We start from the raw sequence: 17,566 nt of genomic DNA, 5'->3' as shown, positions 1-17,566 counted from the left end.
AGAAAAGATGCCAGCTGTCCAAGTCAAAGAACATGTTTATTTTAAAAGACTCTAGTTTTTTTGTAGGAGGGGCTCTACAGGTCCCTGAAGCCATCCACCTCCTCACAGCCCGGACACTGCCCCTGAAACAGCAGAAATGTTGGCGTCACAGACCCTTTTCCATGATTCTGCCTCCTCGGGCAGTGTGGTTACCTACTCTAATGCCTGGATGGGGGGGAACAAGGTCTGTTTAAGATCACTGTACTGAAGTCAAGGGAAAGATTTAAGATGGCTCTCAGGGGTCTGAAAGAAACTGGAAAACGACTGGAGAAATCCACCAGCAAAGCTTTTGTCTTGGGAAGAGGCACGTGCACACCTTCTGGACCGCGCTGGCGATCCTCTCCGCCTCGTGGGCCTTGTTCTTGGCCTCGGTGGCATCCGCGGCCGCGTTGCCCAGGGCCAGCTGTGCCTCCCTCGTCTTTTCGTTGGCTTCAGTTATGGTCTGGTTGATGGCAGGGATTCTCTTTAGTGCTTCCTCCGCAGCGGTCTTGTTATCATTCACTCTCCTATCAAAGTCTGAAACAAGTTCAAGAAATGCATTTGAACCAAGCTCTCAACAAGCCCAAAGGGGTCCTTTCGGGGAGCTGCCACTGGATTTCACGTTACAAACAATGATAGTCAGGGGAGAAAAATGAGAAAGAGGAGGGACTGAGGTCTCCGAAGAACAAAGCCCAGAGTTCTACATGGCAGAGTCGCAGGAATGAACACCTGATCCTGGAAAGCAAGTTCCTACCTGAAAGTTTACTTTCATGCAGGGTTCTGAGTACGCCACTACTACCCTTGAACCAATGTTAGCAACTGCAGTTTACCTGTGTTCACTACGTGTTCAGTGCTGAGTTAAGGGCTCTGTCTGCCTATGACGCAGGCACTGTTATCATTTTTACACGGGAGAAAACTGAGGATCAGAGAGGTAGACAATTTCCCCAAGGATTCCCAGGAAGACAGGGACGGGGATTCCAACTCTAGCCCACTGAGCCCAGGACCCTACTTTCACCCACATTTACAGATCCTGTGGCTACTTTATCAGAGACAAGTCCGGGGCTACACAGTGAATTCAGAGCATTTCCTTTTCACCTGGGTGATAAAAAAAAGACACAAAGACTGAAATGTCATTGGCAGAGAAAACTGAAGGTAAATTCACCAGAAGAGGTCAGCCAATAGGCACAGCTGGGTTATGCGTCTTATCCCACCATGAGAAAATTTCCTTTTTTTTCCTTACGAGGTACGCAGGGGTGAGATGGCATGAGCTCTGGGATTCTTCTCTGAAACACTTCAGTGACAACGTGAGCTGGGTGTTGGGGGATGAAGCAAGTACAGCAAAAATCCTAACTGTTGAATGCGGGTGACAGGTACATGGGGTTTATTATGTACACCACAGTAGTCCCCCTTATCTGTGGTTTTTCCTTCCACAGTTTCAGTTATCCGTGGTCAACCACAGTCCGCAAATATTAAATAGGGAATTTCGGAAACAATTCATTACTTTTAATATGGCGCACCATAACCATATAGGATATATAGGCTACAATAAGATTTTGAGAGATTGCATTCCTTTTATCATCGCACATGGTTATAATTGTTCTATTTCATGACTAGTCATTGTTGTCAATCTACTACTGTGCCTGATTTATAAATTAAACTTGATCATAGGTAGGTATATATCCATGGCTTTAAGCATCCACTGGGGGTCTTGGAATGTATTCTCCTGCGGAGAAGGGGCGATGACTATGTCACCTTTCATACTGTGTATGATCAGAGACTAAAGGGGGACTAAATGGTAATGGAGAAAAATACAGTAACATTTTTTTGTAAAAAAAGAAAGGAAGAAAAAGGAACTTGCCCTTGTGGAGGAAGCATACAAAGGAGCCCTTTATCTGACCCTTTCATACCTTTCAGGTTGTTGAGAATGTCATTGGCTTCTTGTAACGTGTTTCTTCCCCTTTTGGCAGCTTCTTCTGCAAGAGCCTTGGCAGCGTCAGCTCGAGCAAGGAGTTGGTCGGCAGTCTGCGAACACGGGGCAGATCAGAGGACAGCCCGGCCAAGGCTGACCACCTCTCTCCTGACTGATCAGGCCACCAAGCCACCAGGCCACCACCCTGAGACCGGCCTGGGTGTCCCACGCGTAAGGCCCTCTCTGAATGCCTCGTGGTTTGCTGCCTCTGCCACTCTGGTAGCATTCTGGACACAGTTAACATGTGGACGGTTTCCAATTTTGCCCCAAGCAGTGACGCAACCTGCCAATCCAACCAACCTGCTGTTCGACCTTTCCGCTCTCCAGAAGTTTCTTCACTTCATATTCCTTCTCCCTCATGTCATCTCTGAGGTCCTCGTAATCTTTCAACTTCTGGTCAATCAGACGGTCCAGGTCCTCAGCTTCCTTCTTTATTTTATTTGCCTCGTTCTGTGAAAAGCAAATAAGATCATTACAGTGAAGACAAAGCAGACAGGTGAGCAGGTAGGCTTAGTAACTCAACAATACTTACTCCTCAATAGGTATTTTTAAAAGAACAGCACTGGTTAAGATACACACTTCATTGTAGAAAGTGACGTACACTTTACACTCGGTGACATGCATGACACTTAGTTTGATGAATCTGGACAAATACATTCACCTGTCACCAACACCCCAATCAGGATACAGAATATTTCCATCCCAGGAAATTCCCTTGTTTCTCTTTCCAGTCAATTTCCACACCCACCTTTCCCACAATGCAGCTCACTGGTCTGGTTTTTATCCTCACTAATGAGCTTTGCCTACTGTGTGTCGAACCATACATACGTAAATGTCTAAAGAGGCCTACACCTTTATGGCAAAAATCAAGTCAACACCTTGGATGTAAGAGGTAAGACTTACAGTAAGTTTCAAGTTTAATGTTGAAATACACCATTTATCCAGAGCCTGGTAAGAGGATTCATGATGAGAGTACAGGTGAAATAAAATATTTCCCAGTATATTTTACCAATCCCAAAATGTTTTACCTGGCCCAGAGCATGCTGATACATATATATTTTTTTCATTTAAACCATTCTCTTTTATTTCTCTCTCATTCTCACCAGATGGTGCCTAGAAGTTAATGGTCCAGGTGTCCTCTGCTTTAATTAATGCAAATGTATTATAATCTGGACTTGTATTAAAAACTTAGCAGGGACTACTCATATCACTAACGTAGTCTTTGCTTTTTAATGCTTGTATGCACAGGACTCTCTACTCCAATCAGTTCTATCATGTCCCTAAAACAGCACTTTACCGTTAGTGGGCGGACTGCAGAGGCAGGTCCCACGACAGCCGCAGGGGACAGCCGCAGGGCTGGCAGAACAGCTCTAACCCCGACTGTGTGTGTGTGTGTGGGGGGAGGGGGGGCGAGGGGAGTGGGGAGGGGGGAACTGCGGGTGGGTAATGGCAGTAACAACCAAAGCCCCGTGCAAACAGGGTGTCCAGCCCATACCTCCAGGGCCTCCGAGTCCACGGGTGTCAGCTGGGCCACGCTGGCATAGATCTCCACTGCTTTGTCACCAGCCCTCTTGGCCTCCTCGTGCACCCGGGCAGCTTGCTTCTCTAGATCCTGTGAGATGTTCTTCGCCTGTTCGTACCTGAGCAGTAAGAGATGGGGTCTGGTGAAAAACTCAGTTGGTTTTGGCATCTTAGTATTAACTGGATTCATTTTAGTTGAAATCACTATGACAGTATTTCCAAAACCTCAAAGAAAATGACACGTTAAAATGCTACTAATATTGACGTAGCTGAAATTTGTATTTCATCTCATCTCTTCTATTCATAACCCAGGGTTTACCTTATGCTTCTCTCATTTTGGACACCCTTTAAATATTTACCGCTCAAGTAAATTTTCTCTCTGTCATGATTCTTTTTCTCTTCTATTTCCATTGATGTAGAAGTTTAAGTATCATGACTAGTCTTGTTACCATTTTCTGCAGCCCAAGTAACTGGATCAAATAAAACCTCCATCGCTCTCCATCCCCTGCTCTAATTAGGAATCCATCTGAAAAGCACGATTCACAAAAGAACTCTTGCTTCGCGAACACATGCCCCGAACGCACCAGCATTGAATTTCTCACCGAACCGGTGTTCCTTTGCAAGAACAACCGAGCGCCTCTCGGCCGCCTTTCAACTTCACTCACTTTCTGTTAAGCTCTTCAATCTCCAGCGCGGTCTGATTTTCTCCTGCCAGCGTCCTCAGAAGCAGGTTATATGCCTCGGTGGATGTGTCACTGGCTGTGTTTGCCACTCGGACGATGTCATCAGCTTCCTGCTTATGGCTGAATAACACACAAGGGGAAATGGCCTGTGAAACAGAACCATCTAACGGGGAAAGAAGCAGAACTTAGGCAACGATAACCTTATTATTACATGTCCATACACGAATGCATGTATACAACCACAGGTATCAGAAAATCTTACAAACTTGGAATTCTGTAATCATTTCAGGGGGGCCTGAGTGTATAAATAGCATTCTGTAATTTGAGAAACATAGTATTTTCCAAGGAAATTAATGGTATAAAATTTAAAGGAACAAATGCTTACATCGCTTCAAAAACTCACTTATAATTATTTAGGGGTAATCCGTATATATGAAGCCATGTATGCTAGCAACAAATCCCATATCTACCCATAAACATAAATCCCAGACTAAGCCTGTTTAGTCACTACTCTGGTTCCGTTACTACAGAGTCTTGAAATAGCTTTGGCTATTCGGGTTTCTCACAGGCAACCCAATTACTGGCCCAGAAAAGCAACTCAACCCCAAACGGCAAAAAACATATCAACAGGCACTCCGGGCAAATAATGCATTTTAGCTGCATAACCACTGAGGCTTTTTAGCTCTAAAATTTTATATTATATTGTCACACTGCAGTAAGTGGCCACTCTTTGGGGATGACAAACTTTCCCTCAAGTTCCATGTATGAAGTGCACTGAAATGAACTCATCTCCAAGAGCCTAACTTGCTTGCGAGCCTTCCATCCTGTTTTCAGCTGTCTCCTTGTAACCAGAAAACCCAGCCATGAAACCACGAATGTCCTATGAACTGCACTGCACAGCTCACACAGTCACAGATCACAGAAAGAGAGCCCAGGTCTAAGCAAGATGCCAGTGTAACTGCTCCCGACACAGAGGCTGAAAGTCCCACATCAGGCTTCTTCATGCCCTCCCTGTATACCCATGAGGCCTCCAGGCTGCTCTGCAACGCAGTCAGTGAACACTCGCTGAGTGCTTACCGTATGCCAGGCACTGTTTCAGGCATTTAGGACTTCAGCAGTGAATAAAACACAGAAATGCCTCACGAAGCTTACATTCTAGCAATTTCATTAGAAAATTTTTTTTAACTTGATGCCCTGTATAATTCAAAGTCTTAAGAAATTACATGACACTTATTTTTTTTTAAAAATCAAGAATGAAATAGTCTGTTTTCTTTGGCCGATTTTCACACGTGCTATGGCTTAGTAAATCTTTTCTATTGAAAATCAAACATTTTTATTAAACATTTAAAAAATTTTTAAACAACTAAATTCTATTGAGCTTCTTAATCACCTATGAACTATTGAAAATCAAACATTTTTATTAAACATTTAAAAAATTTTTAAACAACTAAATTCTATTGAGCTTCTTAATCACCTATGAACTTAAGGTTTTAAAATGAAACATCTAAAAATGTTATATGTTTTTTCAGATGTGCAAATATAATTTCCCTTCAAGTCATCAAACTCGAATACTCAAGGTAAACATCCTAATTTGGAATTAAAGGGAAGAAAAGACATAGCTGATGACATCTCAGAGTAGGGAGCAAGCTTTGCAGGAGTGGATTATGGGAAAGGGGCCGCCTTGGGGCCCAGGGCGGGAGGGCGCCGCCACAGCGCAGGAGAAGCTGGTAAACAGGGATCCGGAGATTACCGCTCAGCCAGCTTTCGAGCCTCTTCTGCCAAAAGGGTCATGTTGTTGGGGTCTCCCGTAGACTCCGGCTGAGTGATCGACTGAAGAGAGAATACACGAAGCACTAGTTTTAAAGGACTGGATTATTTCACGTCAATCAAGCAAGTTCTCAAAATTAAGTTTTTATAGTGTCATTTAGCAAAAAGAACGCCTCTCCTGATTTCAGAGACCTTCAACCTCAGCATCCCTGACTGCAGTTTATGACTTCTACCTTCAGTAAGGGGTAAAAGAAGCTAAAATTGCCTAGTGCTATAGAAAGAACAGAGCTAGAGAAAGGACCCTTTGGTTTTCATCCAGTTCCTGATAATAACTGCATGACTGCTATGAGCTTTCTTGCTCCAAGCTTAGAAACAAACAAAAGGACACAAGGAGACAATTTAGCTGAAGGAGTACTCCACTATACCTCCTGCCAATTACCAAGGGATGTCCCTGCCCCCACCCTCACCCCCACCTCGGAGCCTCACGATCACTCACCACATTGGCAACGGCAACCTTGGCTTTCTCAAGTTCTTTGGACACGATTTCAATCAACTGCTCTGTGCTTTCTACCCGGGCACGTGCTTGTTCAGCCAAGTTTCCAGTCTCTTCGATGGTATTCCGGATATTCTGTAAACGGCTAATTTGGCTGGACAAGGTGTTATTCACTCGCTGGAGGCGATCCAACAAGTTCTGGTCCACATCTGCAATGGCAACGCAGAAGAAGGGGCATGAAATTACCCGAAGGGCGAGCAGGGCACGGCACCTTCCGTGGAATCCGAGCAAACACACCATCTTTCTGACAAATCTCCCCTAAGCCTGTCAGCGGAGCTGGGAGGCCAGTCACTAAGGTGCCCGGTTACATCCATCGTGCGGTCTGCTTTCCCACACTTGACCGTGAGCTCGTCGTTCTTACTCACCACTGTAATAGCCCAAGTTTCACACAGTGACTGGCAAAGAGAAGACCTCTAAGAGGTGTCTGATGAAGAAAAGGTTTTCATAGTCCAGCACATGCCAGAGTTCATCGTAGAAACACTGTTAAAAGCACCCCCAGGCCCTGGGAGCTGGACGTTTTTTTTTAAAGTAGGAAACAAGTAGATTCAGATGTTGAAGTGTGGCAAGTGTGGTTAAATTCATTTTTTGTTTTAAACTAAACAGACACTTGCTGTCACTCCCTACTGCTGGCATATTTGTGTAAAAAACCGATTTCTGCTTTTGAATAGTTCTTCACATTGTTCTTTATTAATTCAGCCCATTCAACTGAAGCCTCATACCTGGGTCCTGATATGTCAAAAGATAAATATAAGCCCCTACGAATATAATTCTGTCATTTTTAAAATTCTCACATCGTGAGACTCTATTAATATTCAAGAACCAATAGGTAGGTCCTATTCAAAACTGACCAGCTCTTATTGCCAGCATGAAGCTCAGTGTTGGCACCTAAATGTTCCAAGGAATGTGCAAAAGAGGAGAGGTCAAAGTTAAGATCAATGAAGATAAATTACAGGTTTGGACGATGGCGACTTGTAAGCAGGGCCAACAAAATCCACGTGCAACGTTGCTCTGTTGCACACCTTTTGCCTAACTCCACCCCAGTGGTCCTGCTTAGAAGCTTACTTAAACAAGTCTTGCCTAAGCTAAAGATTTTAAAGAAAGTATAAGAGATAAAAACAAGCTGAAGCCACTGAAGATCGTTTAATTTAGGAGGCGTAAGCAGCCAGCGAAGTTACGGAAGCCCCTTCCCCCAAGGGCGCCCAACCTGCAGCCCTCAGGCTGCGTATGCTCAGGACGGCTATGAATGCGGCCCAACACAAAATCACAAATGTACTTAAAACACGGTGAGATTTTTTTTGTGAGTATGTGTTGCAGTGTATTTAGTGTGTCGCCCACGGCAGCTCCTTTTCTTCCTGGAGATGCCAAAAGGCTGGACACCCCTGCTCTATCTTCAAGAATGTAACAGATGGCAATCCCCATGCCCAGTTCTTCAGAGAAACAAAGACGCTGATGAGAGAACAGATAGCCCAACTGGTAGAATCACTTCAAAAGCCTTCCAATTCCACGTCTCTAACTACAAGACCTAAAGGCACCATAAAATCGCCTCTTAAAGCTGCAGAATAAACACAATGTCGAAACTACAAATGGCTACTTAGGGACAGACTGGAGAGATAAATCGCTGCAAAGGTATTTTTATTTTTGGCTCGTTTGGACCCGAGGAGGAAGGTCAGCCAGGAGCTCCACGAATAAGGCCTAAGTGGGGGTGGATTTTAACCGCAGCCTCGCTACGATACTCCCAGAGCTCTCAGGGGCAGCTGCTCATTTCGTCCCCCACCTTTCAGATGGCTCAAGAGGGGCATGTCCTATCAGAGCCCGTGTCCAACAGAGTCACCAGCTTGGCAGAAGAGGTAGGTAGGCACTGTGGCGGAAGGGAGCTAGACACAGCTGGGGCTGCGCTGAGACAAGACCTTAGACGAGGGGTAGTGCTGGGTGACCCCCCTTTCTTGCCCCCGGACCTCTCGCATGCGCCGGTGCTGCCGCCGCCGGAGTGTGTGCAAACCCCGCCTCACAGGTGGGCTGGTTGCCACTTCAGAACGACGACCCCACATTCGATCCTTCAACCATATGGCAGGAGAGAGGGGAAGTTGTTGTTACAAAACAATGCATTTAGGGCAAAACACGTGTCACCCATTGTTGCTGGGGAATGGATATCCTAACACCGCTTTTGTTTATAAAGAACAGGAAACATTTAATTCCTCTTAATGTATGCTTAATACTCCACAGGTTACAATCAAAACAAAAGACGAACACCTACAGTGGACATGAGCTATTGCCCTCTCCTTTTATATTTCAACTTTTAAAGATTTACCTCATAGGACACATTCTGGATTCTCACATAAAAATTAAGCTGGCCAGAGGTAGACATTCCCAATGACTTCCTTCTGTGTTGATAACTTTATAAATGAAAATTCCAGATGCTAGAGATGTTTACAACAACAAATCAGCAGTGTGCTTAGTTTTTGTCGACCTGTATTTTAACAGGAAGACTTTTCTAATCCCGAATAGACACAAATGTAGACACTCACCAGGGAAGTCCACCACGTGGTCTAAGTGTGAAGTAACGCTAGTGCATTTACTTTGAGTGCCTGGGGACACTGTCTCAGTGATCCAATGCCCCAAATCAAAGTGACCTCAGCCATGCGGTGAGCACCCCGACAGAAGCACCAATGTCTTACTCATCTTTTGAGCACTGTTTTTTTAGCACAGTGCCTGGCACACTATAGGCACTCCGTAAATGTGGGAAAGGACCTGTCCACATATAGGGAAAAGCTTAAGTCAGAGAATAAGAAACAAAAATCAAAGTCTAAAGGGACTTAAAAAGCAAGTACACTGTTTAACATTTCTTTACTTTAGAAGTTTCAGAACTGTTTCTCTTGAAGTCAATAAAATATTTCAAAATAAACTCTTTTCTAAATCTTAGGTCAGTCTCTCTTCTGCCTGTCATCAGTCTCATCAGGTACTGTACAGAGAATGTACCAAATCACAAATGATATTACATATACATGTAGTATATAAAAATACATACTTTTGTACATACTAGCACATTTGCTTGCTCTATATAAAACAGAAAATTTCACAAGCAGGCATTAATTTCTAATTTTACTTTTGCAAACACTAAGTGTCACACATTCAATAGCTGTTCTGTCAATACACGAAGACCGCAATTTTCCTTATGAGAGTCCTTGCTAAGGAAATAAAGCAGTGCCTAATGTAAATTCTTACTCACCACAACAGAAAATCGATGTTAAAATTTTCTCCTTAAAATGATACACGCCTCCAATGATTTTAAAAAACTACTTGGAACACTTTTAAAAAAATTATGAAACAGCTGGAATTTTACCATCTAATACTGTTTTTATGGGAGAGTTTTTTATGCTTACTGTTTCTTAAAACATTAAGTGGATGGGGGTCTTGTATTTTCATATATGGTTTAAAAAGTAACTCATAGCCTGTATGTGCAGCTGAAAAACCGAGAAACAATCTTATAGAGCCGTGCTAATGCACCCTGAGTTAGGAGCGACCTCTAATGACTGGCTTGCCTCGAGGAAGTTGCCCATGGCCGGGTCCTGTGTACCTTTGGCATCCTGGGCCTCGCGAAGGAGCGCCATCACCTCTTTCTCTGCTTCCTTCAGTCGGTCCTCAAAGGCTTTGTCCGTCACCACCTCACCCCCAGCTCCGAGGTTCGCTACAAGATCCTCTAATTCCTGCAGTTTCACCCGATGGTCTGCAACCTAAACATAATAAAGGGAGAAAAGGAAAAGGTGGGCCATACGTGCATTCCCGAAGAACTCAGTGCTGCTTCCTGCAGGAAGGACGCTCAGAGGGGACACACGAGAGGCAACCACACATTAATTCTACAAAATGCGGGTCTGGACACTCCATGCACGCCTAAGTGCACAGACAGCCCGGTAGTCGGTCTTGACTCCTCTGGCTTCGGAAAAAAAAAAGTGTCGAGCCCATTCCATTGACTTCATTTTCACTTCTATTTTTGAATTACAGTTTACATTCAATATTATTTTGTATGAGTTTCAGGTGCACGGCAGAGTGGTTAGACAGTCATGTACTTTACAAAGTGGTCCCCCCAATATTTCTGTACCCAGCAGGCACTGTGCATAGTTATTGCCGTACGGACTATATTCCCTGTGCTCTACTTCATTCCTTTGACTTTGAACACTACGTGCGGATGACTCTCCAGTTCTGACCTCTCCCTTGCATTTCAGATTACCGTCCTGATACCTCCACCCGGCTCTCTGATAGGCATCTCAACACGCATCTCTGAGAACAGGGACTGTGCCTACCTCGTCCACCGTGGTTTCTCCAGAGCCTGGGGCACAGGGATAGGCCATCGATGTCTGCGCTATTAAATGAGCGAATGTCTGCACTGCTGACAGCTCACCTTATCCTTTACCAGCCGGTAACACGCTGGACACTCCTGGCAGCCAGGCCAAGACCGGTTGTAGAAATAGTTCTCTTCGCACTGGTCGCAGCGACTTCCCACAAAGCCCTCCCGGCATTCACAGCGGCCATTGTCTTTGCACTGAAGCGACAGGGAGCCCTCAGGGTGACAGTCACAGGCTGCAGGAGGAAGGGGAAAGAGGGCATAATCCGGGAAAGAAGAGCACGTTTTCTTTTAACTCAGGCCACCAGTAAGCTCACTGGACAATCTTCATAAGCAGACTTTTTTTTTAAAGGCTGATTTACAAGAATTTTAGTGGTTAAGTCTGCTTAGCTAAGAACACAAAAATGTTTCCAGTAAAAGTAAATTTTAAACTGAAATGTGCATCTTTTGGAGGGAGGGTTACCCATCATGTTACTGATAATTACAGACATCAGTCTATGAAACAAGTCAGTGCCCTCTGCCGTTTAACATTATTCCTCTTACTAAGGAACTAGAAAGCCCAAACGCTAATGCTTACTTTATGTTATTTTATAGTTTGCCTATTACTTTGTTCTCGGAACTGAGTCAACGACTTATGCTACGTTCCACGGGAGAAACGAAGGAATTCAGAGAGCAAAGCCCCAAGCTGCTCTGCGGCCTAATTCCAGGCACGTGTGTGTGCCAAGGAGCAGCAGCTGTTTACATGTAACCGCCCCAAAGGAGCCCTGAGGGTGGGAAGCAGCCAGCAACTGCAGCCAGCACGTCAACAAACCCGCTCTGAGCCGAGTCTCTTGCTGTTTCATTATCTGTGCTAAGAATGCAATCAATAAAAAGTTTTACCAAGCACAGTAGAACGACTAGGCAATCAAAGGGGCACTTTTCTCTGGGAAAATAAAAGACTGACAGAAGGAAGAACCAGAAACACTATAGAAGAAGACATAAATAAGAAAGTTGCAAAGAAACGGGGGAAGCTCTCAATTCCCAGAGTTGTAGAACAGGGTAATAGTCAGCGAATCAAGCATCAACGATGATTTAGGGACAGCCCGGCGGTGACCTCTGTGGCCTGAGGCTGTCCGCGTCCCCTTGGGACCTATCTGTGGCTCTGCCCGTAATCAGGGGAGACTAGGGTTCCGTGTGGCAACAGCCCTTACGTTTGCAGCCTTCGGGTCCGAACCCGAAGTGGTTGACCTCGCAGCGCTCGCAGTGCTGGCCGGTGATGCCGGGCTGGCACTCACACTGGCCAGTGCGGATGTCACACTGTCCATTGGTGGAACCCAGAGCATGGCAGTCACATCTGGAATGAATACGACAGGTAAGAAAAGCAGATTTTAAGCAAACTTTTCTCCCTCCTTTCAGCATAGGACTGGTGTAATTTGTGATAGAAAACAATATTAAGGGCTACTGGGCCCCCTGAGGTTCAGTTCTACTCACAAAAGTTCCCCTTTTTCTAACGTTACACACAGTTTTTACAGTGTTTAAACAGCAGTGTCTGTGTGACCCACTACCTGTGGCTCTCCAAGCTGGCACCACACAGGCACCGGCCAGGCACTGTGAAAACCAGAATTCCCCACCCGCCACTCTGGAAGGTCTAATTCTAAGCATCTCTGAAAGGACCTTACAATTTGTGTATTTTTTTAATTTTTAAGAAATATTTTATCTTTAGAGAAAGGGAGGGAGAAAGAGATGGAGAAAAACATCAGCGTGTGGTTGCCCTTCACGCGGCCCCAACTGGGGACCTGGCCTGCAGCCCAGGCACGTGCCCTGACTGGGAATCGAACCAGCAACCCCTTGGTTCACAGGCCAGAGCTCAATCCACTGAGCCACACCAGCCGGTGCTGTGCTGTTGTTTTTCTTTAATGTTGCTCAGGTGATTCCGACACAGCTGGGGCCGCTGCATTCCACTCTCTCCTCCCATTAGCTCAATCCCAACTGGCAGGCATTGCTCCACGGGCACCTAGCCTCTACAAGGCGCTCAAATGATTCCGGAACAAAGCCAAGCCAATGGTAACTTGGAAAAATGCATCTCTTACGATAAGGAAAGTACAGCTGCTCCTACCAAAGGCACCCGCCGCCTCACCTCTCACAGCCTTTCCCGCTGTGCAGGTGGTAGAACCCGGGCTCACACTCGCCGCAGTCCCGGCCGGTGACGTGGGGCAGACACTCGCACTGCCCGGTCACAGGGCTGCAGGTGCCCTGCTGCCGCGTGGTCCCGTAGGGGTTGCAGCTGCAGGCTAAGGCGGGAGACAAGACAGCGAAAGAGGCAAATCACCCGAGAGAAATACTGAAACCCAAGCCATTCAAATAGGCTCTTTGGACGTGTGTTGTCCAACGCAGCAGCCATGGGTCGCCTGTCACTACTGAGCACCTGGAGTGCAGCTGCTCTGAATGCTGCTGAAGAGGTGAAATACACGCCAGACCCTGAAGACTTGGGGGGGCGGGGACATACACCCTAATAACATATTCCTGGTTGCTCGCTGAAATGGCGACGTTAGACATATTAGGTTAAATACAATAGATTATTAAAATTAATTTCACCTGGTTCTTTTCATGTCAACATCTCTACTAGAAAAATTGAAGTGACATAAGTCATGTACACCTATTTGACTGGGCAGTGTTGTTACATGCCAAACGACCCTAAGTATTTAAAGAGACCACACAGCACGTTCTCAAAGACAGGGAACGGCTGTGACAGACCCTGGCGGACAGCAGGTCACCTTTGCATTTGTCTGCTGGGTTGGGAGCCCGCGGATTCCCGAAGAAGCCGTCCTTGCAGCGGTCGCAGTAGAAGCCGGCAGTGTTGTAGATGCATTTCAGGCACTCCCCCGTCAGGCGGTTGCAGTTCCCGACTGCGTTGGGGTCGATGTTGTCGTTGCACTGGCAGAGGCGGCAGAGCCGCACGGGGCCCTGTCTCCCCAGCGGGTCTCCGAAGTAGCCGTCGTCACAGAGCTCGCATCTTTTACCTGGGAATGGAACAACCCGGTGTTGGGAAAGGGAGGCCTTCGGTACTTCTGGCGCTGCTGGTTACGAGGAGTCTGCTCACAAATGACCATGGTGACAGGCAGGCAGCCTAGTGTGGCCATCAGCTTCCCACACTTCCCTAGTGTGGGAAGCCACATGGTGCAGCGCACAGGGCACCAGCCCAGGAGAGCAGAGAACCTGGGCTGCGGTCCTGGCACTGTGCCAAACCCCAGAGTGACCCGGGGCACAGCTCCGTTTCCTTATTGGAAAGTGGCACGTGGTTGGCCCACTTCACGCCAGCTGGTGTGAGGATCACCTGAAGTCACCCACTGGAAGTGCTGTGTGAGTGAGCCGGGCTCCGGCCCCAAGGGACGGCACGTTCACACAGGTTCGTTCGTTCGTTCGTTTTTGCTGATGTCAAGAACGATGGAAAGTGAGTTTTGGTACCACGGCTCTCCCATACAGCAGGGTACAGAGGATCATTCTTTTAAAAACTAAAAGGCTCATGCTAATCCTGCTTGAGCAGCATCAACTAGCAGACTCGGAACATTCTACAAGGGAACCTGGAGATGGTCATTTGCCACCCACCCACTCTGTCACAGCTAAGGGGACAGAGGTTAAGGAACTTGCCCACAACCGAACAGCTGACAGACAGTGAGGGAGACAGAGCCAGAGCCCAGGGCCCTTCCCACCGTACTAAGCTCAGTACTCGGTGAAGCAGGGAGACAGCGGAGTGGTGCGGACCAGGCGGGTGGCAGCGGAAGGAGTGAAAAGTGGTCAGACTTGAGGTAGAACCAGTCGCAGTTGCTGGCTGGTCACTTTTGGGAAATGAAAGAAGAACAAGGCAATGCCTAGCGTTTGAGCTTCAGCTGCCAGGTGGGTGGGAGTGTTTTTACTGAGATGCAAGAAACTGGGGATGGAACAGGGCTGAGAGAGGAAAAAGAGCAAATCAAAGATTTAAGCTTGGATTTTGCTGAAATTTGAGATTCCTTTACCACCTGAATCAAGATCACGGCAGAAAAGAACTGGCTCGTTCAAATTAGCAAGGCTTGAGGAGCGTTTAGTAGAGACACTATCCACAGAGTGTGGGCAGAGTGCAGGAGAGCGCAGGAGGGTGGAGCATTTTGACAGAAGCCACAGGGTTGGTGGGCTCTGTAACCAGGGCCACAGTGGGTAGGTGGAGGGCACCACTACCAGTACCTAACAGTGTCTAACTTGGCTGGAAAGAACTGCTTTGGAGGAGGCCATCTGCCAGGAGCTGCGAGCCTGGGTTAAGGTCACCAAACCACGAGGATCCTACAGACAGGGAGCCTTGGAATGGATTCTCTGCCCTCGCCAGGGAGGCTGCTGGCTGACTCGGTGTGTGCAGGTCTCGTCAGCGTGAACACAGATGACGAGTGGACAAGGAGGGGTGTGCAGAAGGCTTCCAGCCCGCCACCCACGTGGAGCTGGTGAGTGGACAGCCAGCGCTCCGGAGAGGGAGGTCAGGGCTGAGGGGCAGATTTGACAGCCTGTAGCACAGAGAGGCTTCGAGGCCTGAAGATGGGGTCTGCTCGGCTACGGGGAGAGCATCGTCAAGTTGACATGAAAGCCTTAGGCTGAGAATCAGATGTGATAGAAGGAGACCCAAACGGAGAGAGGTAGGAGGAAACCCGGGGGAGGGGAGTGTCAAAAAAGGCAAGAGGAGAAAAGGTCTGGAGCAAGCCAAGCAGCCCATAGTGTCCAGCGTTGCAGAGACTGGGTCAGATGAGGACTGGAACTGACCCCGCCGTCGGCTACCGGCAACCAGAAAACGTGGCTGGGGCGGCACAGGGGTGGCGGGCGGTGTAGAAACAAGATGCTAAGAGGAGAGAGGAAGCAGGGGGCCCGCTCGTCTCCACTGTAAAGTTACCAGACCCTCACCCAAGACCCCTGGCCAGATCAGCATGAAGACAGCAGTTCAGTCCTGCTCTCTCATCAGATAATTTAGCTATTCTAGATAGTATCCACATTTAAAATGTCCTGACACCTGTTTTGAATAATGCTTAATTTAAAAAATCTGGGTAAAAAACCTGAAACACAGCTACATGGTAGGGCATGAAAGGCCCTCACTCCAAAATATTTCCTGGCAGCTACAGTTCGTTTACCCTCTTGCCTTCCAGTCTAGGATGTGGGTTAAGGCCCTGGCTGTACAACTTGTATGGCCTTGCAGGGGTCTACGGCTTTGGGCCTTAGTTTTCCTCCCCTGGTCACCCCTCAGTGGGAGGGGCATGCTTCTTCCCTCCCCTTTCGCCTGCTGTGGGCACCCCTCTATGTGAACTAACCACACTGTATTCAATGATCCCTGCTCCCTCCACACTCTCTGAGCCCCTAAAAAGTCAGGACCATCCCTTAATCGTTTTTATATTCCCAACACCGTGCGCTCAAAAAGTGGTTAAAAAAAGACTGTTGTTATTAATTTACCTCAAAGGTTTTAAAGATTAAGTGTAAATGCAAACCATGTTTTAGATCTCAGTGACTATCAGGTTATTTACATTCTTTAAGTCTTCTAAATGGAGAAATCTTACCTTGTTTCTGCAATCTCTATTCCTTTAGTCAATAAATATTTGTATTCATGGAACAAACACGTATGCCGAACACTATTCTGAGCATTAGCAAATCAAAAGTGTGTAAAATAGTTACAGGTTTCTGCTCTTAGGGAACTTAAGTGNGAGGACACACAATGTATCGTGTGTCCCCTGCCGGGAACTGGCCTGCAACCCAGGCATGTGCCCTGACTGGGAATCGAACCGCGATCATCTGGTTCGCAGGCCCGTGCTCAATCCACTGAGCTACACCAGCCAGGGCTGCAATCTCTATTCCTTTAGTCAATAAATATTTGTATTCATGGAACAAACACGTATGCTAAACACTATTCTGAGCATTAGCAAATCAAAAGTGTGTAAAATAGTTACAGGTTTCTGCTCTTAGGGAACTTAAGTGGGGCGTGGAGGAGTAGGAGGGGAAGATAGACAATAAACAAATAAATATAAAAATATCAAATAAAGACTACTATGCAAAACATAAAGCATGATAAAGACCAATGAGAGTATTTTTTACAGCATGCTGTTTTTATGGATATCTACGCCCTAATTAACACCCTCAAGAACTGCTATAGATCATTCCCTTCAAGCCAGGTGGTAACTAATAAAACAAATATATTCCACAGGCTTTGTGTGAGAAACATCTGATTAGTGACCAACTATTCATTTCCTACATTATATGCCATCTCTCCATTAAGCATCCCCAAAATAGTCTCAACCCACCAATGGTAATATTTTGTATAGATATGAGAATGATCCTACTGTGCTTAACTGTTTCATCCTGCAATCGCCATCTGTCTAGTGAAATAACAAAGTGAGTAAGGGGATCTACCACCAAACGTCGTACGAAACTTTTCCAAGAGTAGCTGCTGTAAGTGGGACACTCACTAGCTGCTGTGGCAGCCATTTAAATGGCCCCAAGAACCTAGCATCCGGGTAGGAGTGCAGGGAGGGTCCATGGGAAAGCCTTCCTGGGAAGGTGATGTTTCAACCCAATCCCACAGGAGAAACAGGAGTTGGCCAAGGAAAGGGAGGTCTGGATGGAGAGAGTGGGGAAGGCGCTCTGAAAGAGAACATCACAGGCCACAGAGTCTGGCCCATCGGCAGGATGACAAGAAGCCCAGGATGGGTGGAGCTGTGTGTGCGAGCGGGTGGTGG

At 46.6% G+C, this 17,566-nt stretch overlaps 1 protein-coding gene across 1 annotated transcript in view; it reads right to left on the bottom strand.

Moving 5' to 3' along the window:
* Positions 1-17,566, bottom strand: part of LAMC1 (laminin subunit gamma 1) — a 111,891-nt gene that overhangs the window by 9,316 nt on the left and 85,009 nt on the right. Inside the window, exons 14-25 of the mRNA XM_037035347.1 lie at positions 13,604-13,849; positions 12,967-13,120; positions 12,041-12,183; positions 10,908-11,086; positions 10,086-10,242; positions 6,455-6,660; positions 5,942-6,021; positions 4,174-4,311; positions 3,483-3,627; positions 2,288-2,437; positions 1,926-2,040; positions 356-555 (exon numbers count right to left, since the gene is read on the bottom strand). Coding sequence (XP_036891242.1) covers positions 356-555; positions 1,926-2,040; positions 2,288-2,437; positions 3,483-3,627; positions 4,174-4,311; positions 5,942-6,021; positions 6,455-6,660; positions 10,086-10,242; positions 10,908-11,086; positions 12,041-12,183; positions 12,967-13,120; positions 13,604-13,849 — 1,913 coding nt within the window. The remainder of the gene's footprint in view (positions 1-355; positions 556-1,925; positions 2,041-2,287; positions 2,438-3,482; positions 3,628-4,173; positions 4,312-5,941; positions 6,022-6,454; positions 6,661-10,085; positions 10,243-10,907; positions 11,087-12,040; positions 12,184-12,966; positions 13,121-13,603; positions 13,850-17,566) is intronic.

Source organism: Sturnira hondurensis, unplaced genomic scaffold, assembly GCF_014824575.4.
Source record: "Sturnira hondurensis isolate 20B ecotype Veracruz unplaced genomic scaffold, ASM1482457v3 Scaffold0022215, whole genome shotgun sequence".
Classification (NCBI taxonomy): Eukaryota; Metazoa; Chordata; class Mammalia; order Chiroptera; family Phyllostomidae; genus Sturnira; species Sturnira hondurensis.
The sequence above is the reverse complement of the archived record's forward strand: the minus strand, read 5'-3'. Positions and strand labels throughout refer to the sequence as shown.